This window comes from Coregonus clupeaformis, chromosome 33 (assembly GCF_020615455.1).
Source record: "Coregonus clupeaformis isolate EN_2021a chromosome 33, ASM2061545v1, whole genome shotgun sequence".
NCBI classification, from domain to species: Eukaryota; Metazoa; Chordata; class Actinopteri; order Salmoniformes; family Salmonidae; genus Coregonus; species Coregonus clupeaformis.
In genome coordinates this window covers 30191498-30215064 of record NC_059224.1, presented here as the reverse complement: position 1 = coordinate 30215064, position 23567 = coordinate 30191498, and the positions used below count along the sequence as shown (strand labels likewise).

At 40.7% G+C, this 23567-nt stretch overlaps 1 protein-coding gene across 13 annotated transcripts in view; it reads right to left on the bottom strand.

Annotated features, from left to right (window-relative positions):
- Positions 1–21621, bottom strand: part of LOC121548978 (receptor-type tyrosine-protein phosphatase kappa) — a 162916-nt gene extending 141295 nt beyond the window's left edge. For 3 of the 13 annotated variants that reach the window (XM_041860717.2, XM_041860721.2, XM_041860720.2), the window contains exons 1-2: positions 21395–21621; positions 18124–18147 (exon numbers count right to left, since the gene is read on the bottom strand). In XM_041860717.2, the coding sequence (XP_041716651.1) occupies positions 18124–18147; positions 21395–21467 (97 nt within the window). In that variant the 5' untranslated portion in view covers positions 21468–21621. The remainder of the gene's footprint in view (positions 1–18123; positions 18148–21394) is intronic. The other 10 variants (XM_041860728.2, XM_041860729.2, XM_041860730.2 and 7 more) reach the window with 6 other exon arrangements.
- Between the last annotated feature and the right edge of the window lie 1946 nt (positions 21622–23567).

Sequence of the window (23567 nt, the reverse complement as noted above, 5' to 3'; positions counted from 1 at the left end):
AGTTACCTCTCTAACTCCTCAAACCTTAAAAGAATGGCGCTGGAGGAGATGGCTGCCATTTTACAGGCTCCTAACCAATTGTGCTATTGTGTGTGTTTTTTCACATTATTTGCAACTTATTTTGTACATAATGTTTCTGCCACCGTCTCTTATGACCGGAAAGAGCTTCTGGATATCAGGACAACGATTACTCACCTCGTACTGGACTAAGATCTTTTCTTTAACGAGTCGAAGGATTTTCTTCAGACACCCGAAAAGGCCCAGATCCCCATCATTCGCATGAGAAAGAGACTGATATATCAGGGACGTAGGTCAGGGTGCCTTGTAAAGATCCAACGGCGAGTGGGTAATCTGCCTCTACCATCAGTCCTATTAGCCAATGTACAATTATTGGATAACAAAATAGACGAACAACGATCACGGATATCCTACTAAAGGGACATTAAAAACTGTAATATCTTATGTTTCAACAAGTCGTGGCTGAACGACGACATGGATAACATACAGCTGGTGGGATATACGCTGCATCGGCAAGCTAGAACAGCTGCCTCCGGTAAGACTGTAGCCGTGTAGTTCTGGGCTGATCCCTCACCTTCCTCATGATCATTGATGCCCCACGAGGTGAGATCTTGCATGGTCTCCAGACCGAGGGTGATTGACCGTCATCTTGAACTTCTTCCATTTTCTAATAATTGCGCCAACAGTTGTTGCCTTCTCACCAAGCTGCTTGCCTATTGTCCTGTTGCCCATCCCAGCCTTGTGCAGGTCTACAATTTTATCCCTGATGTCCTTACACAGCTCTCTGGTCTTGGCCATTGTGGAGAGGTTGGAGTCTGTTTGATTGAGTGTGTGGACAGGTGTCTTTTATACAGGTAACGAGTTCAAACAGGTGCAGTTAATACAGGTAATGAGTGGAGAACAGGAGGGCTTCTTAAAGAAAAACTAACAGGTCTGTGAGAGCCGGAATTCTTACTGGTTGGTAGGTGATCAAATACTTATGTCATGCAATAAAATGCAAATTAATTACTTAAAAATCATACAATGTGATTTTCTGGATTTTTGTTTTAGATTCCGTCTCTCACAGTTGAAGTGTACCTATGATAAAAATTACAGACCTCTACATGCTTTGTAAGTAGGAAAACCTGCAAAATTGGCAGTGTATCAAATACTTGTTCTCCCCACTGTATTTCAGTCTTCCAGAGATTTCAGACTGGGATGGAGGTTCACCTTCCAGCAGGACAATGACCCTAAGCATACTGCTAAAGCGACACTTGAGTGGTTTAAGGGAAACCATTCAAATGTCTTGGAATGGCCTAGTCAAAGCCCAGACCTCAATCCAATTGAGAATCTGTGGTATGACTTAAAGATTGCTGTACACCAGCGGAACCCATCCAACTTGAAGGAGCTGGAGCAGTTTTGCCTTGAAGAATGAGCAAAAATCCCAGTGGCTAGATGTGCCAAGCTTATAGAGACATACGCAAAGAAACTTGCAGCTGTAATTGCTGCAAAAGGTGGCTCTACAAAGTATTGACTTTAGGGGGGGTGAATAGTTATGCACACTCAGGTTCAGTTTTTTGGTCTAATTTCTTGTTTGTTTCACAATAAAAAATGTTTTGCATCTTCAAAGTGGTAGGCATGTTGTGCAAATCAAATGATACAAACCCCCCAAAAATGCATTTTAATTCCAGGTTGTAAGGCAACAAAATAGGAAAAATGCCAAGGGGGGTGAATACTTTTGCAAGCCACTGTAAACAACAACATATCAGTCATAGCAAGAAAATATTATTTATGTAACTGTTACTGAGAATGTTATTGTACACTAAACTGCTATACTGCCTGCGTCTGAGTGATGGAAGCGGAGAGAACGGCCGTGGCTTGAGTGGCTGAGGTCCTTGATGATCTTCTTGGCCTTCCTGTGACACCTGGTGTTGTAGGTGTCCTAGAGGACAGGCAGTGACCACCCAATGGTTTGTTCCGCTGAGCGTAACACCTTCTGTAGAGCCTTGCGGTCAGCAGCGGTGGAGTTGTCATACCAGGCCGTGATGCAGCCCGTTGTTTTATTCATGTGAGGCAATTTTTCATGATTTAAAATTGCAAATGTAATTCAATCCTATTGCGCTACTAGGCCATGGAAAAAGATTCATGAATACGTTTTTATCTATTACCAAAAGCTTTGTGTGACTGTTTTTTTTGCTGGTACCATGAGGCTTTATTAAATCAGAGCAAAATAAGACATTCTCTGCTTGAATAAAAATATAATTTGATTGCATATATAATGTAATGTTTTTGTAAAGGTAATGCATTGCCAATGGCAAAACCAAAGTAAAGTCAGACATTCTTTTGAGATTTTTCAATACGCTTCAAATCACTTTCTTTTCCACATTGACATTTCACTGTCTATAATAGCTGAACCACTTGAGCGAAAATATATGTTGTGTTGAAAACTGCCATCCTCACTCCCTGGAATTTGTCTCTGGCTCTGTGTTGGCAATCACCAAAACAATTTCCTTGAGCAAACTGTGTCCCTCAGTGTGCAACCGTTAAGAAAGAATGGAACACCTGGGGGTCAAATGTCACAATACAAAGATAATTGTAATGACGTATTGCAGCCAAGGTGGCACTCAAATATTAATAGAGTCCTGGAAATATGTGAGAGGAAGTCAGGTTTTAGCTCTGTCTACCACTTCCTCCACCTACAGGGAGGTGACAAGAAGGCCTTTTCCATCACACTAGTTAAAACAATTTGGTGATACATCAAGCAGGAGAAAAGGAGGGGAAATCAATCAAGAGATCTGGGCTAACCGCCATCGACAGAGTTTCTGACGGCGGAGATGACAGATCACAGGGGCTGCAAGAACGGACCTCCGACTTCCATGCATGCATTCTGGTTCCATGCTGGAAGACTCTGTCACTCCGGATCATCCCCACAGTTCAGACAGCATCCTCATTAAGACAGCCTGGGAGTCCACAGTCTTATAATTAAATACCTGCCAAGACACATCACCGTAAACAACATGGCACAAACTACTCATAACAAGACATAGACTTGGGTAAATTAATGGGGGGTCAATTAATGAAGCAATGTTTCCTTCCTCTGATAAAGCCCCTACACATAAGAACAGCTTCTGGGCAAACGAGTTGGTAAGGATGAATAATATGAGTAGTAGTATTAACTCTACACACAAAACAAAAAACTGAATTTTCCATGTCTGAAGTCAAGTCTATGGTTCAACGTTTGTCAGTGTTCAACAGAGTCCTTCCCGCAAACCCATCTCTATCAAATGAGAGATTAGTGTTCATGGGCTGTGCTCCTTTGATTGACATGGGGTGACACTGGCCCACAAAACACAGAAGTGGACAGGAGCCAAGAAGGCACACAGACACTTTGGGAAGACCTGATAAGCTACATGACTAGGGAACAGGGAGGCGTTTTAAACAACCCTCCCCCCTAAATCAACTTGCCTTAGCATGCTCATACAGGTCAAAAGTGTTTTCTTAGCAGGAAAGAGCTCTCTCTTTCATGAGGCCGAGACTGTTTTGGCAGTTGGGGGAAAAACACTGAAATCTGAGGACTCCCAAGCTTGGACAAAGAGGCATTGAGGAGCAGATTACAGAGTGAAGATCCTCAGCTGAAGACGATTGATCATAATTCTCCACCAGTTCTGCTAATCTTCTTCGCCGAGAAGACAATTGTGGTCTTGTGTCCTGACCAATGTCCTGTTCTGAGGAGAGACTATGACTAAACCGTGTGATCACATCAAAGACCCAATGCGATCATGGAACTGGCAGGTCCAGATGTCGTCCAAAACCAAGCTACTTGCAAAGGATCTGATAAAGAGTTTAGTCTGCCGCCAAGGTCCACTGCTGCATCCACTTACATTTGTTATGTTAACAAGCCTAGCATACATAGTGGTTGTCAGTTGAAATATCTGTGACAAGTAAACATTTATAACCCAAGATGATATTAGAAAAGCAACAGTTCACTTTTTACATTTCGTGGCATTTGTGTTTGATACAAATCAAACTAGCACAAACAATACAAACAGTACAAGCAACAAACTTAAACTTCAAGGTCGACGTTTCCCAGTCAGAGAATGAGAAAAGGAAGAGGCCAATTTTCGGATTAATGTAGTGTAAAAGTAATCTGAGGAGGGCGAGTCAGTGAATGGTGAATGATTTTCCTAATGATGCTCCAAGGTAAAAAAGTGCAGGTAAAATGTGGACCAATGTTAATTGACTCATCATGAGGGGACGCAGTGGCTCGTGGTTCTGCGTACCCACATCCATACCCACACATGCAGTCAGAGCCGGATCTAGCCTCCTGGCTAGCTGATGCACAACCTAATTCCGAAATTGCAGCTTGTGTATTCTACTATTTTAAACTCTCAACAGTAAATTGAGATGCCAACTGAGTTCTTGAGACCCCAACTGAGTTCCATCACTGGGTTAGATCGAATGGATAAAATGTGGTTTCCTCTTTTCCCTTCTCTGATTCCCAACTCCCCTGTTGCCTGTTGTCACTCTTTAGGAGAAACAACAGTCCAATGTTATCCATGGAGTAGAAACACCGCATTGGAAAAGGCTTTTAGGAATTAACATAAAAACAGAGCTAGAAATAATATCCTGCTTTCAGGTTTATATTTCAAATAGAGCTGTAAAAATTACATTTTTTATTCCATCATCAATACACACACTATGAGCTACCCTTGAAACATTACATTAAGCGTGACAGAGACATTGTTTTCCAAGCGACAGAATTCTGATTGGGTAATCAGATTGGACATTTCCCAAGCAGCAGAATCACAGCTATTTAACCTTCATCTCTAGGCTGCCGTAGATGTGCACATTTCTTCATTAGAGATGGGCTGCCATGAAATAATGTTAACCTGCTGGGTTAACTTGACCCTATCAAAGTTCTTAGTTTGTAAATGATGTCACTGACAAACAAGGGATGAACTCCCAGGACCCGCACCTCCATTAAGAATACCAATGAGTCTCGGAGCCAAGGCGCGTCTGACAGCTCCAAATTCAGCCCATTGTTCAGGGCTCTAAAGTGCTACCACAGACCTTGAGTTTTAATTTGGGAGCACCGTGCATTCGGAAAGTATTCAGACCCCTTGACTTTTTCCACATTTTATTACGTTACAGCCTTATTCTAAAACGGATAAAATCGTTTTTTTTCCGTCATCAATCTACACACAACACCCCATAATGACAAAGCAAAAACAGGTTTAGACTTTTTTTGCAAATGTATTAAAAATAAAAACTGAAATATGACATTTACATACGTATTCAGACCCTTTACTCAGTACTTTGTTGAAGCACCTTCGGCAGCGATTACAGCCTTGAGTCTTCTTGGGTATGACGCGACAAGCTTGGCACACCTGTATTTGGGGAGTTTCTCCCATTCTTCTCTGCACAGATCCTCTCAAGCTCTGTCGGGTTGGATGGGGAGCGTCGCTGCACAGCTATTTCCAGGTCTTTCCAGAGATGTTCGATCAGGTTCAAGTCCGGGCTCTGGCTGGGACACTCATGGACATTCATAGACTTGTCCCGAAGCCACTCCTGCGTTGTCTTGGCTGTGTGCTTAGGGTCATTGTCCTGTTGGAAGGTGAACCTTCGCCCTAGTCTAAGGTCCTGAGCGCTCTGGAGCAGGTTTTCATCAAGGATCTCTCTGTACTTCATCTTTCTCTCAATCCTGACTAGTCTCCCAGTCCCTGCCACTGAAAACATCCCCACAGCATGATGCTGCCACCAACATGCTTCACCGTAGGGATGGTGTCAGGTTTCCTCCAGACGTGATGCTTGGCATTCAGGCCAAAGAGTTCAATCTTGGTTTCATCAGACCAGAGAATCTTGTTTTTCATGGTCAGAGTCCTTTAGGTGCCTTTTGGCAAACTCCAAGCGGACTGTCATGTGTGTTTTACTGAGGAGTGGCTTCCGTCTGGCCACTCTACCATAAAGGCCTGATTGGTGGAGTGCTGCAGAGATGGTTGTCCTTCTGGAAGGTTATCCCATCTCCACAGAGGAACTCTGTCAGAGTGACCATCGGGATCTTGGTCACCTGACCAAGGCCCTTCTCCCCCGATTCCTCAGTTTGGCCAGGCGGCCAGCTCTAAGAAATGTCTTGGTGGTTCCAAACTTCTTCCATTTAACCTCTACGGGATCGGTGTCCCTGTACCAGGACTGTTGCTGCTCAATATGCGATATGTGACTAGAACGACTTGATACAAAATATTGTGGAGTAATGTAATTCTTCACTGGATCAGTCTGAAACGTTGCGCACACAATGATACCATCTTGTGGACAAAATCGAAATTGCACCTCGATTCCTACATCACTGTCTGGCCTTTCTCTTGCATTTCAAAGATGACGCAAAAAATAAATAAATAGAAAACTCACGTTTTTTTGTTTGTATTATCTTTTACCAGATCTAATTTCATGTTTCCACAAACATCAAAGTGTTTCCTTTCAAATGGTACCAAGAATATGCATATCCTTTCTTCAGGTCCTGAGCTACAAGCAGTTAGATTTGGGTATGTCATTTTAGGCAAAAAATTGAAAAAAGGGTACGATGGAGGCCACTGTGTTCTTGGGGACCTTCAATGCTGCAGAAATGTTTTGGTACCCTTCCCCAGATCTGTGCCTCGACACAATCCTGTCTCGGAGCTCTACGGACAATTCCTTCAATCTCATGGCTTGGTTTTTGTTCTGACATGCACTGTCAACTGGGGGACCTTTATATAGACAGGTGTGTGCCTTTCCAAATCATGTCCAATCAATTGAATTTACCACAGGTGGACTCCAATCACGTTGTAGAAACATCTCAAGGATGATCAATGGAAACAGGATGCACCTAAGCTCAATTTCGAGTCTCATAGCAGAGGGTCTGAATAATTATGTAAATAAGGTATTTTTATTTTATTTGCTACAATTTCTAAAAACCTGTTTTCACTTTGATATTATGGGGTATTGTGTGTATATTGATGAGGATTATGTTTTATTTTAGAAATAGGCTGTAACGTAACATAATGTGGAAAAAGTCAAGGGGTCTAAATACTTTCCGAATGCACTGTGTGTGTGTGTGTGTATATATATATATATATATATATATATATATACACACACACACACACAGTGGGGGAAAAAAGTATTTAGTCAGCCACCAATTGTGCAAGTTCTCCCACTTAAAAAGATGAGGCCTGTAATTTTCATCATAGGTACACGTCAACTATGACAGACAAATTGAGCATTTTTTTCTCCAGAAAATCACATTGTAGGATTTTAATGAATTTATTTGCAAATTATGGTGGAAAATAAGTATTTGGTCACCTACAAACAAGCAAGATTTCTGGCTCTCACAGACCTGTAACTTCTTCTTTAAGAGGCTCCTCTGTCCTCCACTCGTTACCTGTATTAATGGCACCTGTTTGAACTTGTTATCAGTATAAAAGACACCTGTCCACAACCTCAAACAGTCACACTCCAAACTCCACTATGGCCAAGACCAAAGAGCTGTCAAAGGACACCAGAAACAAAATTGTAGACCTGCACCAGGCTGGGAAGACTGAATCTGCAATAGGTAAGCAGCTTGGTTTGAAGAAATCAACTGTGGGAGCAATTATTAGGAAATGGAAGACATACAAGACCACTGATAATCTCCCTCGATCTGGGGCTCCACGCAAGATCTCACCCCGTGGGGTCAAAATGATCACAAGAACGGTGAGCAAAAATCCCAGAACCACACGGGGAGACCTAGTGAATGACCTGCAGAGAGCTGGGACCAAAGTAACAAAGCATACCATCAGTAACACACTACGCCGCCAGGGACTCAAATCCTGCAGTGCCAGACGTGTCCCCCTGCTTAAGCCAGTACATGTCCAGGCCCGTCTGAAGTTTGCTAGAGTGCATTTGGATGATCCAGAAGAGGATTGGGAGAATGTCATATGGTCAGATGAAACCAAAATATAACTTTTTGGTAAAAACTCAACTTGTCGTGTTTGGAGGACAAAGAATGCTGAGTTGCATCCAAAGAACACCATACCTACTGTGAAGCATGGGGGTGGAAACATCATGCTTTGGGGCTGTTTTTTCTGCAAAGGGACCAGGACGACTGATCCGTGTTAAGGAAAGAATGAATGGGGCCATGTATCGTGAGATTTTGAGTGAAAACCTCCTTCCATCAGCAAGGGCATTGAAGATGAAACGTGGCTGGGTCTTTCAGCATGACAAAGATCCCAAACACACTGCCCGGGCAACGAAGGAGTGGCTTCGTAAGAAGCATTTCAAGGTCCTGGAGTGGCCTAGCCAGTCTCCAGATCTCAACCCCATAGAAAATCTTTGGAGGGAGTTGAAAGTCTGTGTTGCCCAGCGACAGCCCCAAAACATCACTGCTCTAGAGGAGATATGCATGGAGGAATGGGCCAAAATACCAGCAACAGTGTGTGAAAACCTTGTGAAGACTTACAGAAAACGTTTGACCTGTGTCATTGCCAACAAAGGGTATATAACAAAGTATTGAGAAACTTTTGTTATTGACCAAATACTTATTTTCCACCATAATTTGCAAATAAATTCATAAAAAATCCTACAATGTGATTTTCTGGAAAACATTTTCTCATTTTGTCTGTCATAGTTGACGTGTACCTATGATGAAAATTACAGGCCTCTCTCATCTTTTTAAGTGGGAGAACTTGCACAATTGGTGGCTGACTAAATACTTTTTTCCCCACTGTGTATATATAATTGTTGTAATAAGGCTTCGCTGTACCATTGTATCCCGAGCGCAGATTGGTTAGCGTCATGCTTGCACCATTAATACAGCGAAAACAGTTTGTTCTAACCCAAACAGTTTAAAAGATCTGACCCATATTTGACTCGTTTCAGGAAACTAGGTGTATGTCGCGCGTCACTACTTCACAGGAGAGCCATTTGAACGTAAAGTATTTTTTTTAAATCACAAAACTAATCACAAACTTGATGCTCTTAAAGAGACTACAATGTTCAATGCAATGCATCTCAATAAGAAAGTGCTTTTACATAATATAGAAACCTAATCTTCCACAAATTACTTTTTAATTTCAATGACAGGTATTTGTAACATTTTGGATTTTTATAATAAACAAATGTATTTACAAGGTTACATATTAGTTTCTAGGGTACAACACGTGCTTCAGAAGTAGCTAGAATTCATATAGAGTACAACAGTATGAGTCATAATACCCATAAAATATAGCGGTCAAACAGGGAAATGGTTCCAATTGTTTTTCCCATAACGGATTACCCTGGTGTGACATTTTGATAACAGTGTAAATCACGCTAGGACAAGGTGACTTCTATCAATATACAGTGGGGAGAACAAGTATTTGATACACTGACGATTTTGCAGGTTTTCCTACTTACAAAGCATGCAGAGGTCTGTAATTTTTTATCATAGGTACACTTCAACTGTGAGAGACGGAATCTAAAACAAAAATCCAGAAAATCACGTTGTATGATTTATAAGTAATTAATTTGCATTTTATTGCATGACATAAGTATTTGATACATCAGAAAAGCAGAACTTAATATTTGGTACAGAAACCTTTATTTGCAATTACAGAGATCATACGTTTCCTGTAGGTCTTGACCAGGTTTGCACACACTGCAGCAGGGATTTTGGCCCACTTCTCCATACAGATCTTCTCCAGATCCTTCAGGTTTCGGGGCTGTCGCTGGGCAATACGGACTTTCAGCTCCCTCCAAAGATTTTCTATTGGGTTCAGGTCTGGAGACTGGCTAGGCCACTCCAGGATCTTGAGATGCTTCTTACTTACACTCCTTAGTTGCCCTGGCTGTGTGTTTCGGGTCGTTGTCATGCTGGAAGACCCAGCCACGACCCATCTTCAATGCTCTTACGACCCATCTTCAATGCTCGCGATACATGGCCCCATCCATCCTCCCCTCAATACGGTGCAATCGTCCTGTCCCCTTTGCAGAAAAGCATCCCCAAATAATGATGTTTCCACCTCCATGCTTCACGGTTGGGATGGTGTTCTTGGGGTTGTACTCATCCTTCTTCTTCCTCCAAACACAGCGAGTGGAGTTTAGACCAAAAAGCTCTATTTTTTTCTCATCAGACCACATGACCTTCTCCCATTCCTCCTCTGGATCATCCAGATGGTCATACTTCAGACGGGCCTGGACATGCACTGGCTTGAGCAGGGGGACCTTGCATGCGCTGCAGGATTTTAATCCATGACGGCGTAGTGTGTTACTAATGGTTTTCTTTGAGACTGTGGTCCCAGCTCTCTTCAGGTCATTGAACAGGTCCTGCCGTGTAGTTCTGGGCTGATCCCTCCCCTTCCTCATGATCATTGATGCCCCCGAGGTGAGAAAAACTAACAGGTCTGTAAGAGCCGGAATTCTTACTGGTTGGTAGGTGATCAAATACTTATGTCATGCAATAAAATGCTAATTAATTACTTAAAAATCATACAATGTGATTTTCTGGATTTTTGTTTTAGATTCAGTTGAAGTGATAAAAATTACAGACCTCTACATGCTTTGTAAGTAGGAAAACCTGCAAAATCGGCAGTGTATCAAATACTTGTTCTCCCCACTGTATTCACCTGTATTTACCCCCCCAAAAAGAAAAGCTAATTAGCCGCTAATGTGGCTATCATAAAGAACTACAAATGCCATGACGATCTGGACGAGACTGCCAAATCAAGGCAAAAGGTAAGAATCTCTGGATTTACCATCTAATGTAATCTAAATGTAGTAATGAATAAATTGGCTACATTTCTTTAAAAATGGACAATTCTGTGAAATGTCTTGTGCAAGTTTTAAATTTACATAATACCTGTTAGTAAAGGTGTCAGCTAGAGATGACGTGCAGGAGCTTGCAGGGATTAGTCATTTTGCATGATGTCTACTTTGATGCTAATTAGCATTTTCGAATCTGAGAGTAAATAGAGCCGAATATATTGATAAAAGACACCTTGTCCGAGAGAGAGTAACATGGTTATCAAAACCTACATGAAACACAGCCCTTATTTTAAGTGTTTCTAAAATCCCCTATGTGAAAAATGAATGGAGGAAAAAAGATTGGAACCATTTCCCTGTTTGACCACTAGGTTTTATGGGTATTATTATTTTTTTTATTTTTTTTTTATCTTACAGTCTGGTGCTCCTACATTTTATGATGTGCTACTAACTTTTACCAATGAAAAATGTTAATTTAGAGCCCAGCCATGTTATGTCTGATGATGAGAATATATACATATATGGTCTAGGTACCTCTATTTTTTCATATTTGAGAACCTACAATCAAGTTGTCATGTTTCCAGGGCAAGGGTTAGTCTATCCCAGAAATATGCAGTGTTCTGTACTTCAACATGACTGACTTTACCCAAATGACCCTGTTAATTTCAGTTCAAACCCACAGAGCTGTGGTTAACCTAAACCACATGTGGGGGAAAGGCATGAGTGGACCATAAATACTGGAGTCAGTTGGGGGCCTTTTAGTCGAGTCACAGGGAGGGGAGTCTGGGGGGCACTACTTTTCTAGAGAATGGTCAAGTATACCACACAGGATGGGAAAAGAACCAAACAAAGGCCTAGGACAGAAACATCCCATGGCCTCTGTTATTCATACAGTAAGCACATCTCTTCTGGACATAACTTGCCAAGACAACGTCTGTCATACAAAGGCAGACTCTAGCTTAACTTAATCTACACCAAGCACATTTTTCCATCTCCAGTTTAATGCTTCTGACTGGATCATTTTTGGGATTTACCTTAAATAAACTGTGCACATAATTCACCAAGACCTACTGTTTCATAACATATGCCTTACCTTTAGGCAAAACCTTGAACAAGTACACTATGTATACACTATGAGTGTGAGGATCTAGGCTATGCTCCATAGGTAAGTGTTGGATAAGGAGCGTGCTGGGGGTTTCCTGAGAAATCCTCTGCTCCTTTGTTTGAATAAGGGGCAATAAATTCCAAGTTGAGCAGGGCCGTGAGGACTCGGCTCTTTGTGCCTTTAATGTACCAGTAGGTGACAGCCCACTTGTCTCTGCAACCAGAGGGGGGATCTGCTTAACATCAATGCAGAAAACGGACTGGGGGAGGTGGGAGGGCCACGGGGGGGTAATGATCAAATCTATATCATTAACATTCCTTTGTGCCGACTTAACAAGCAAATCCTATTTTCTGATAGCCTCCCTACTAAAATTCAACAAATAACACAACGATGATCATGAGGATCATGTGTAGTTCTAAGCTTTGTTGTTTACATAGGAAAGTAAACAGATTAAGTTTATTAAGCAATGCTATTTATTTTTTGCTTGAAAATAATTAAATGATACAGGAAATAAACATGTAGTATAGTAAAATATCAAAAGCTACATCATAAACTACCAAAATGATGATAGGTCTGTACTTAACTTTTCTGTTGTACAAACAATCCAGACAATAGTGCCAGACAGACATGTATTGAGGGGAAAACATAAAGCCTCCCAGACAGAAAAGGCAACAGTCTTCTTTTCTTATCTGTTTCAGCCCTGAGCTGGTGTGGCTGTGGGAGAATTCCACTTTAATATTATGTTGAGACTTCAGCCCTCAGGAGGTTTTCAGACGCAGATGTACAGCAGTTAAAAGCACATGATATCCAGACTGCTACAAGCATGATTACTTGTTCTCAACTGGCTTACCTGGTTAAATAAAGGTGAAATAAAAATAAAAATGACGAGGTAACCCCCCCGTGGGGAGAAACCCTCTCCACCTGGAAGACAGACAGGACGATGACGATGATGGTGGTGGTGGGGCAGATCACTGTGAGTCAATCACACAGCAGCTCCACGCTTTAGCAACATGTTGACTATACACACTCAACCATTAACTGCAGACATGTCTACAGAAAGTCATTCATGAGGAGCAGACAGGTCATGGCATGACATTCACTTTGAATGAGCATTTGCTATCTGAGGTACTGAACTTGTATGTACTGTAGGTCATGTTCGGTAATTCATCGTCTATAAAGAAATCTGATGACAGTCAATTGTTGGACATTCTTTTCCACACTGCAAAAAATATGGTCTCATCCACTATAGCTATTAGCATTTTAATTTAACTAGTCATCTGCAAAGAATATTGTTGTTTGCCACTGAATGCCAACTTTTAGACCATACGTTGGCTCCCTGTATATTGAAGTCGTGATTTGAAGTGAAAGTATGAGGCAGGACAGGCTGAATGTCTGTTTTAAATCAACAGACACTGGCTGCCGAGTGCATCGCAGTGCTAGCTGTGCCACTAGAGATACTGGTTCGAATCCAGGCTCTGTCGTAGCCGGGGGCGGCGCACAATTGGCCCAGCATCGTCCAGGGTAGGGGAGGGAATGGCCGGCAGGGATGTTGGTAGAGCATGGCGTTTGCAACGCCAGGGTTGTGGGTTCGATTCCCACGGGGGGCCAGTATGAAAAAAATAAAAAATAAGATAATGTAAGTCGCTCTGGATAAGAGCGTCTGCTAAATGACTAAAAATGTAAATGTTTATTCTCCAGCATGTCTGTGAAACCTGTCAATAGCTAAGGTGTCCATCTAATTGGTGATAGATTTACATGCAAATATTCACCAATTGGCAGCCACAGATTGATAAGCAGGATGTTTGCCACAAATTTAAAAAAAATGTCCTACCAGTGGTGTTTCCACAAAATGGACATGTTGCAGATAGAAATCAGTGCGTGATGTAGTGCACCCAAAATTTACTTTTTCGATTTGAGTTTTAATGTACCGAATAACAATCCAATGTTCAATGTGTTTCTATCGCATTTTCAACTCTACCGATAGTTTTGTCACAAAAACTGTTGAGTTAAATAGTAAATGTGCCTAGTCTGGTCTTGGGACATGCTCTCTAGCCAACAGCTTGTGGGTAGGTTAGTCTACATTATGAGATCATTATGGATAAGAGCGAGAATATTTGTATTTGTCAAACGCCAGTCAAGCATCGATCATCATGTCTCCAGAATAAGACCCTCGACATTTATTGGAAAGCATGAAGCTAATACCGTACACTTTCACCACCCTGTGAAGTTCATCATTACTTATGTAATCTGTAGCCAAATAAACTGCATGGTTTCCCGAGTCGTAGTGGGAGGAGCACACACCGTGTCATCGTGTGACTCGATATGATTGTTATTATATCAATATTTGCACATAAAGGCGTTTTGTTTTTAGATATTAGGACATGAAAAACAGTTTGGTACTAGAATTTGTGTTACTTTCGGTACTTCTGTCAAATGTGTCTCACTGATCAAGCCTGTCGATCAGCGAAGCCGACCCCTGCTCCACTTAATCATTGCTAGCCTGCACTGGAATTCTTGGCAGCATAATGTTAGCTCCCCACTCATGATCCACAGATGTTAACACACTTCAATATTGCGACACGGCATGTAGAAATGTTGAAGCTGTTAATTACTGTTCGCAAAACAATGTCCACAGAGGCTAGAACATTTTACAATGGAAGAAGATACCAGTAGCGTCCAGCTTTATAAGCTACCTTTCCTTGCTAGCTGACAGCTAAAGCTAACATCAATTCACTACCCGAGTACTCTGTGATAATATGCAAACCATAATGCAAAATATGCTGATTTCAAAGCTGATTGCCACCAAAAACTTGATTCATTCACTTATACAGAGCAATAGTAATGGCGTCTTTTTGTAGGTAGTAACTCCGCCATGGTTCGTTGGACAAAGCCTACGGGAAAATTTAGTTTTTGTAGGGTTTTTGGATAAACGCAGAAAATAAGGTCTGAGGTAAACACAGGCTTAGAAGATCTTATATGTTTTGTTCTATGAGATAATCTTCATCAGCTAACATCGCTTTTTGTGAATACCGAAAGGTCGCTGGTTCTAATCCCTGAGCCGACTAGGTGAAAAATCTGTCGATGCTTAACCCTAATTGATCCTGTAAGTTGCTCTGGCTAAGAACGTCTGCTAAATGAAAAAAAAAAAAAAATGTATATATGTATATATATATATATATATATATATATATATATACTAAATACTTTTACAAAAACTTCTAAAAACATAAAAGTTTCATAATTCATAAAGGTCATGTTAACTGACTCTTATTATCTGTGTCAACCTCAGACCTTATTTTCAGCGTTTATCCCAAAACCCTATACCTTTCCCATTCATTTTTCCCATAGGAATGGCTGAACGAATTAGAGGTAACTCATTTCCGAGTTTTATGACTACAAGCTGGCAAGCTCTATTCAGTCTCTCTCACATGTGTCTCCCAAATATGATCTATTGCCTCAGCAAACTAACTGCCTCGTGAATGACGTCATTACTGGTTAAAAAGACAGCTCACATTTTTATAAAAGAAGCTACTTCTATGCAAATGTTGTTGATCAGTACAATAAAATCAGTCCCAAATGGAAGGGAAACAGATCGTTTGAAATCTGAAGCCCCATGATATCAGCCAAAACAAGCTCAATAACTCAATGCATGCACACACTCCTATTGGATATGCATTCAACTGTATTGTGGATAGCCTTAGGCTACATCTTTACCCAGTTAATTAATAGAGATTTATCATTCAAATAAATTATTACCATTATGTAGTTAGACTGATTAAAACAAAGTCAAATTGATTGTATAATTCATTAATGCATACATGGCTGTCTCAGAAAACTGTTGATGTAAAAAAATGCAACTGTAATGATATTTAACTCAAAAACGATTGAACAGAGCAGCAGCTGAGTTTATCTGTCTGGATCAAGTGCCATTCTGTGACTTTGGCTAATAAATATGCCTTCTTTTTTTGCAGTGGTATCGTTTTGGTATCGAGCATCGTGATGGTATCGAGAATTGGGATACTAAACCTGGAATCGAAGTCAAAATTCTGGTATTGCGACAACACTAACGGAGAGTTGTTTTTCTGTCAAATTAAGGACATAGGAGCTGCACTTCCCAGAACAGGGTGTTGAATGTATGATGACTTAAATCTTAATCTTAATGGAGTCAATGCATTGATACTTCAATCTCCTTAAACCCTCCAACCAGAATAAAAATGCCAAAATTCTAAACCATCCGACTTTTTTCTCTCTCCCAGTCTCCCTTAGGAAAAGTCCAGTCAGCATTCAAAAGAAGCTTACGGGCAGGCATCAGAATAGACCACCAAAAACACCATTACGGCTTTAATCTCCAAAATGCTGTGATGACAAAGACTGGGGATAACTGGGGTCTGAGACATTCACCAGGGCACTGAACACGAACAATTGCAGAGCATCTCTCCCTGTCCCAAATACCCAGCAGACAGGAGCATGATGCATGCTGAGAGCAGAGACACATCAACACTGTCCGCCCATGCAGAGCTTCAAGTGCAACTCCACAAGGCTTTTGTTGCCTTGTGTGTTACAATAGGTTCATGGTCCGTGTTGCTGTGGGAATGAAGATGGGTGAAACACTCCTTTAAGTCCAGTTCAGAATACATCTGTCTGAGCGGGCACCTCCCGGGGCCAAATAAACAATAAGAGCACAGGGCTTTGGAAACATTGCAGACATTTAATACTGTACGGTAAAAGGGTCATTGGATGCGTTATTCAAGGCAGTGGGCCTGTGTTTAACATGTCTGTTGGGTTTATAAGAAGAACAAACTTGCTTATTCATTCGTAATCCCGAGAAAAACTGGCAGATGGGTAACATGCTGACAAAACCCTTACAGGTGCAGTTCTGAATAAATAAATAAACAAATAAAAGGGGAGAATTTATACGGAGGCTGCTGATTTTGAGGAAAACCAAATTAAAAATCCATACCGTTGCAAAATCACTTGACACATTCTGTCAGGTATTGATTCACCATGCATAATCTAAAACTTCAAAAAACTAAGGGAACAATAAGTGGCTGCATGCTGCAAATAGATTTTGTTGAGGCAACGCATAAAAAACTTACAATTCTCTCACAGGTGCTGAGATAAGCAACTTCTCTCACTGTCGCCTAACCTGTAATAAAACTAAGATATAAGACTGCTTGTGTGGTCAGCAACTTCCACTCTTAGAAGAGTCTTATTTGTATTGAATAGCAGAGGAGGAGGGGGGGGGATCTTCCTCTCTGTATTGCCTCACACACTAGACCGTGGTCTACCATGGCCTATGTTTTAATGAGGGGAAAATTGCGTGCATAAAAAACCTGAAGCTGAGATGTAGTGAAGGATACCTCATTAGGCCTTGGAGAAACTAAGAAAACTCACTATCCTGTGCCCAATTCATAAACATATCAAAGTAAAAACATACAAATGTACTGGAAATGCAAGTGCTATGATGAATTGTTTGTCAGATCAACCAATAAGAGTAAGGTTAGGCTAGTTATTTCTAGTGCTGACTGACATTTCACATTTACATTTTAGTCATTTAGCAGACGCTCTTATCCAGAGCGACTTAGAGTTAGTGAGTGAATACATTTTCATACTGACCATATGAAAGCATCAATAGTGTTCTTCTCGTTAGGGGTCCATTTTGAATACATCTCACCCAGTAACAGCTGTTCATCTCCTGCAGTGTCTACCTTTTGGTTAATGGCCATCTCTCCCGAGAGTCATTCACACTTGATTCTCTGATAGGTGGGCAACGAAATGAGTTTGCTTCTCTGTAATTACTTATGCAACCACAGTGATTTTACAAAGCAAACACTAAAGGGTAACTGCAGATGAATGTGGTTTAAAAAGACTACATTTATTCCATGCATGTAATGAAGGAAACTATGTTGCTTATCTGCAACAACTGCAGTTATTTCATGTTATTGCACACACACATCACAACCAAATGAATGTGTGGTATTTGGCTAACCTCACATGAACTGTAGCCCGCAAAGGTTTGAAAATTGTCTGTTTTATATACGAGAAAGAATTGAGTTAACCTCTTATATGCTGTGGTTTATTGTCCCAAATCATGTGAGAGCAGCACTATCCATTTCTGAAGAGAGAGCCATTAACAGAGAGCTGCAGTGACACAGCTGCACAGAGACCATATTGAGCATTCAAGGTGGCATAGAACAACAGCCAGGAGTCATCAGGTCACAATTAATCAGGACAGGGGCTCCTGTCAATGATAGCACAGCTCAGTAACTCACCCTTCACCGGTTGTCCCATTTGCGCTGCGGCCAAATGCAAGCAACAGAAAAATAAATAAGTGGATTAGCACACCGATTTGTATATTTTCATCGCAGAGCAGCATTGCTTTATGAAATTGACATTTTACATTGATGTAAAGTGATCTTCAGTTAATTTCCATAATACCGCCAGCATAATCACATCATTTACGAATCAATCTCCAAAATGTGTAATTTGCCTTTTGTCATCGTGTGTTTTTGATTACTCTAATGTAATTAATCCATGGTTAAGACTTTCTGATTAATTAATCTGCAATTATATAGACAGCTGTATTTTCTATTTCCAACCCCCCACCAGTGGTGAATTAATCTGATGATGCAGGTTACACTCAAACAGATATGTGAGGAACGTGTGTGTACGCTTTGAAGAGCAAAGACTTATGGAGGCCCATAGTTAATCAGCAATAAAAAAAGGCCAAAAGGTTATAGAGGCAGAGGCTAAAGTAACAATTATGGGCTACATATCTGACTACATCCGAAATTATTGACACCCTAGATAAAGATGAGCAATAATGACTGTATAAAATAAATAATTTAAATACTAAGCAATATTGTATGCTCAATATTTTTTATTATTATTTTATACTAATAGAAAGTTACAGACAGTCAAAGTTCATACCCCCACTGGTAATGGTGAGAGGTTAGCATGTCTTGGGGGTATGATCTTTGACCCTCTGTAACTTTTTCACTCATCATTATTCATGATTCATTCAGGATTATCCGTAATCATGGTAGCATCCACAGTAATGTAGAATTGTTTAGAAACATATTCTATTCTTATTGACAATAAAAGTGACTCCAAAAGGACACAATACATTATTTACCATTCATTATCTATTGGGCACAAAATAATCTGAAAATGCATCAAACAAGTTTGTAGAGTCTAGGGCGGTCCCCGACAAAAAAAAATCTTGGCTGACCAAGAGTCGTCTTTTTCCAAAATCAACTATATATAGGCTACTGAGCTTGTCTGATGCTTTAAGCGCACTGTGATTAAATAATTAAGACACACAAATGACTCAAGAGGGAGCCAGAGATCAAGATAGCCTAACCAGAAGAAGAAAAACCTATTCCCGAACCCCCTCCTCCCGCTGCTGCTGGCCTTCACAGATTCTGCCTTTATGCTCCCGAAGTTGTCAGTAATAGGCTACACCAGGGGTTGGCAACCTTTTCCATTTGGAGTGCCAATTTATTTTACAATTTCTATCTATCTGCGGCCCAGTTACAATTTTTATAAAATCACATTTTCGTGGGAACAGTTTCATTTATTTTTTATAATAAAGTCGTATCAAAATCATTTATGTGATTAATACAAATTATATCTAAATCTAAATGAAAAGTAATGTCTATTGCCATTGCCAACTATATAGAAATAGCCAACAAAGCCAACAAATAAAAACATTGCAGCCTGCAGGAAGAAAATAAATCACATTGGCTAAGCATGGCCTGTCTGCAAGGAACTTGAAACACTGTATCAACTAGGTCCAGCCCAAGCTTGTGCTAACAAACTTGCAACATTGTATAAAATATTCTGGACCCTCAGTTTCCCGCGCCCGTGAGCTCCTGACACAGCTGTAGGCTATTTGCGCAAGGGATAAGAAGTAATCAGGCAGTCCTATTTTATGAAGTTTCTACAGGATCAGCGCATTACTTTTTTATTTTCTTTCACGCCTTATCGAAAGGGCAAGAGCTGGAAAGATTGTTCAAATAGGCTACATTGAGGAACTATTGTCATTCTCAATGGATGTAAAAACAGACTTTATTTATTTTATACAGTCATTATTGCTCATCTTTATCAAGTGTGTCAATAATTTCAGACCCCACTATATCTGAACAAAAATGTGAAAATTGTTTCAAAAGAGATCATATGGATTGCAATACAAATATAAGAGATCAATTAAAAGTACATCTTAAATGATTGGGAATGAGTCAGTTGAATTAACATCTATTTAAATGACAGACAGCATTTAACAGGTTTCTCTAGAATTAGCATTTTGAATGGTTTATAGAAAACAGGACCCCACCCTCCTACTGTTTGTCAAGTCCCCTGGGACACAGTATGAGTTGTATCGGATTTAATTTACACAACAGAAAAAGCTAATAATATGTTTTACCATTCCAAATAGTCTAGTAGTGATTCAGCCATAAAACCGGTGGCTTATTTTTTTCTCTCTAGAGCACTCATGAAAAACTACAGTTTTTTCAATTTAGATGAAAGTGTTGCAACTGAAGGTGAAAAGCATTGGACCCTCAAGAGTAGAGACATACTAAAAAGTATATATTTTTTACCCTGAGAGTAACTTTGTGATGCTTTATTGTTTGGTTCCATGATCTGCTTGTTTACTTAAAGGTCACAGCGAATGTTCAAAAGGGCAAAAGCTTTCATTCTGTAATCACAATTTTGCATTGTATTAATTAATGTTTCTAAACAAATTGACTTTTACCTTTGGTTCCAGGTAATAAGGAAGAACTAGGTTATCATAAATGATATACCTATTTGAGTCATTGCAGCCTATTCGTATAAGGACCAGTTTTTCTCATGTCCAAAAAGTTGTTAATTAGGCCTACTGTACAACCATATCATGCCATATTTAAGGTAACAGTAGAGACAGCGGGCTCCTACTTTCAGTCTCACCATTAGCCAGCCTATTCTTGGCGTAAAGTTCCTAAATGGCAAGTTGGTGTTTCTTCAATGACTTCAGGTTTGCACGACCTCTTCATTAGGCTACAGTATGCAACAGAATTCGAAATTACAACAAGCTATTTACTGCTATGTTTGCCTGATATGATCGAAGTGTCCATACAGTCCATTTCATTGTTGTGATCATGCAGAAATCATGGATCCGATAACTTTTTTCAAATAGGCTTCATAGTCTACGGGTGCATGCTGCGACGTCAGGACGGACTCAAATACTTTCGTTTTGGTGGCAACATTTTGGGACGTAACCGTATATTCAGAATGGTAACTTGCTCCCTTTACCTGCAATAAAGCCACGGCAGGAATCGGACCCGATTTTAGAGTAATGATTCGGAACAAGCTAAGAAACATTAGGTTATCAGACTTGGCAAAGACATGGGCTAATTGTGCTTTTGTATCAAGTTTTTCCGGATCAACGAAATGCAACAGCCCACACCTTGATTTAAATTACTCCAACTAAAAACATTCACCACCAACTTTCCTCTAGTCTCGGCTCGTACAGTCTCTCTCACAGAAAGGTTTAAAGATCCTTACCTGTCGTGAATTGAGTCCCGACGCTTAGAATTGAGGAGTAGAGTAGTATGAAGCCAAGTCTAAATGTATCCATGTTTATTTATAGAGTTGTTCAAGTTTTAAAGCAGTTTGAGACGCTTATTATTCCTGTGGATTCACGGACTCCATTCTCACCGCTTCACTCTTGTGGATACTTTGTTTCTCCGTGAGTGGAGTGAAAGTCAATGACGTCAGCATTGTCACCTATTCAAACGGCTTTGCTCAGAGATATTTGGCTGCTCAGCAGGCTCTGAGAGCGACAGCAGGCTCCCCCTAATGTTGGCAAAGTGCTACAACTGCTTAGTTTTCATGCGTCTTTCTCTATCCAAACGGAACAGAAAGTGTATCCAGTTGAATTAGTGTTGCATTAAATTGTTGATTAACTTGAATTGGATGAATATGTATAGACAAGATTCATGAAATGCATTAATTAAAAACTGCATAGCCTTTGTGACAGATTCACAATTACAGTGCCACTTATCACTATAATTCACAGAAAGTGATACATTGGTGCCACTATATTCAGCCTGTTTAGAGGGAGGGATTATAGATGTCTCATGAAAAGGAAAGGTAATTCTTCAAAGTTGCAAAGTGAGCTGTTTGGTGATTGGATAGGGTAGGCTACTTGTAATAACTCAGTAGAAGCCCTCTGTAGACGCTATAGGGACTTGAATTGAACTGGAAATATGAGTTGCAGATTAATGAGATATCAAATCTTGAAATCCCTGGTTACTGTAACATACCAATCAATCAACAGCAGCAATTTACTGTACTTTCCCATTAATTCATAGGAAGTACTGATCTCCATTTATTGCGCCCTTTAGGCAGACTTGAGTATGACTGCTGGCAATTTGTTGCCTTCATGCCTTCTTGGGTGTCAAGTCAGTCTGATCAATGGCACGATAGAGAGATGTATGAAGAGAGGGAATGTAACAAGATTGTACTTGATGTGGGCTTGTAATTACACACTATAGTTAGTGAGTCTGTAAGTCTGTCAGATTATAGGTTTATCATACTTGACCCTCAGCTCTTCTCCAATGAGACGCACTGACTTTTCAGTGAGGGATTGAGAAGCAGGCCTGGCTGCCATGTAAACAGCTGAAATCAAAGGCTGCTTCTACATCTCTCTGCAAAGGGAGGGTTGGCTGAAGAGCCTTTGGAAGGTGCCAAATTCAGGAGTAAAAAATGATTGGACAGCTCTGCTCTTGCCTTACAACACTTACCAAATAACCCTGATTTGCTCTCTCTGAAACACATTTTACATTTTTGTCATTTAGCAGACACTCTTATTCAGAGCAACTAGGGTTAATTGCCTTGCTCAAGGGCACATCAACAGATTTCTTACTTAGTCGTCTCAGGGATTCAAACCAGCAACCTTTCGGTTACTGGCCCAACGCTCTTAACCACTAGGTTACCTGCCTACACACAGAGAAAACATCACTGGAAGGTGATACAGGACTGACAAATCAAGACAAGGTTTGAAATGGAGAGAACGTGGGAAAGAAAGAAAAAGCCAAGTAGACAACAAAGTAAATGTGTTAAAGGTGCTCACGGCCACAGTTCAGGCCTCGGTATACGTGAAATAAAAGGGAAAGAAACATAAACACACCCTTCAAACATCCCTTTGGATAAATAGGACTAGATGTATAGCGTTCCTGTCACGACTTCCTCCGAAGCTGCCACCTCTCCTTGTTCGGGCAGGCTTTGGCGTTCGTCGTCACCGGCCTTCTAGCCACTACCGCTCCGCATCTCATCATTCCATTGGTTTTGTCTTGTTTATTACACACACCTGGTTCATATCACCTCATCAGTACCAGTATAAGTGTTCCCTCTGCCCCCCTGTCTTTGTGTGTGATTGTTTATTGTGGAGGGTAGTGAAGCTCGGTGGAGCTCCATGTACTTTGTATCGCCGGGATATTTCCCTGTGTGCCGTGTATTTTCCAGTGCGCCTGTTTTGCGCACTAGTGTTTTGACTCATTTCTGCTTAACTCTGTAATTGCAGAATAAAGCCTGTTATTCTGTGATTTACCCTCCTGCGCCTGACTCCTTCGACATCACCTCATCACAGAATCACACACCAGACATGGAGTCAGCAAGAGAGGATCATTCGACATTCGACGATGCTAGCCAGATTGGGAGAAGCGATGGATCGGAT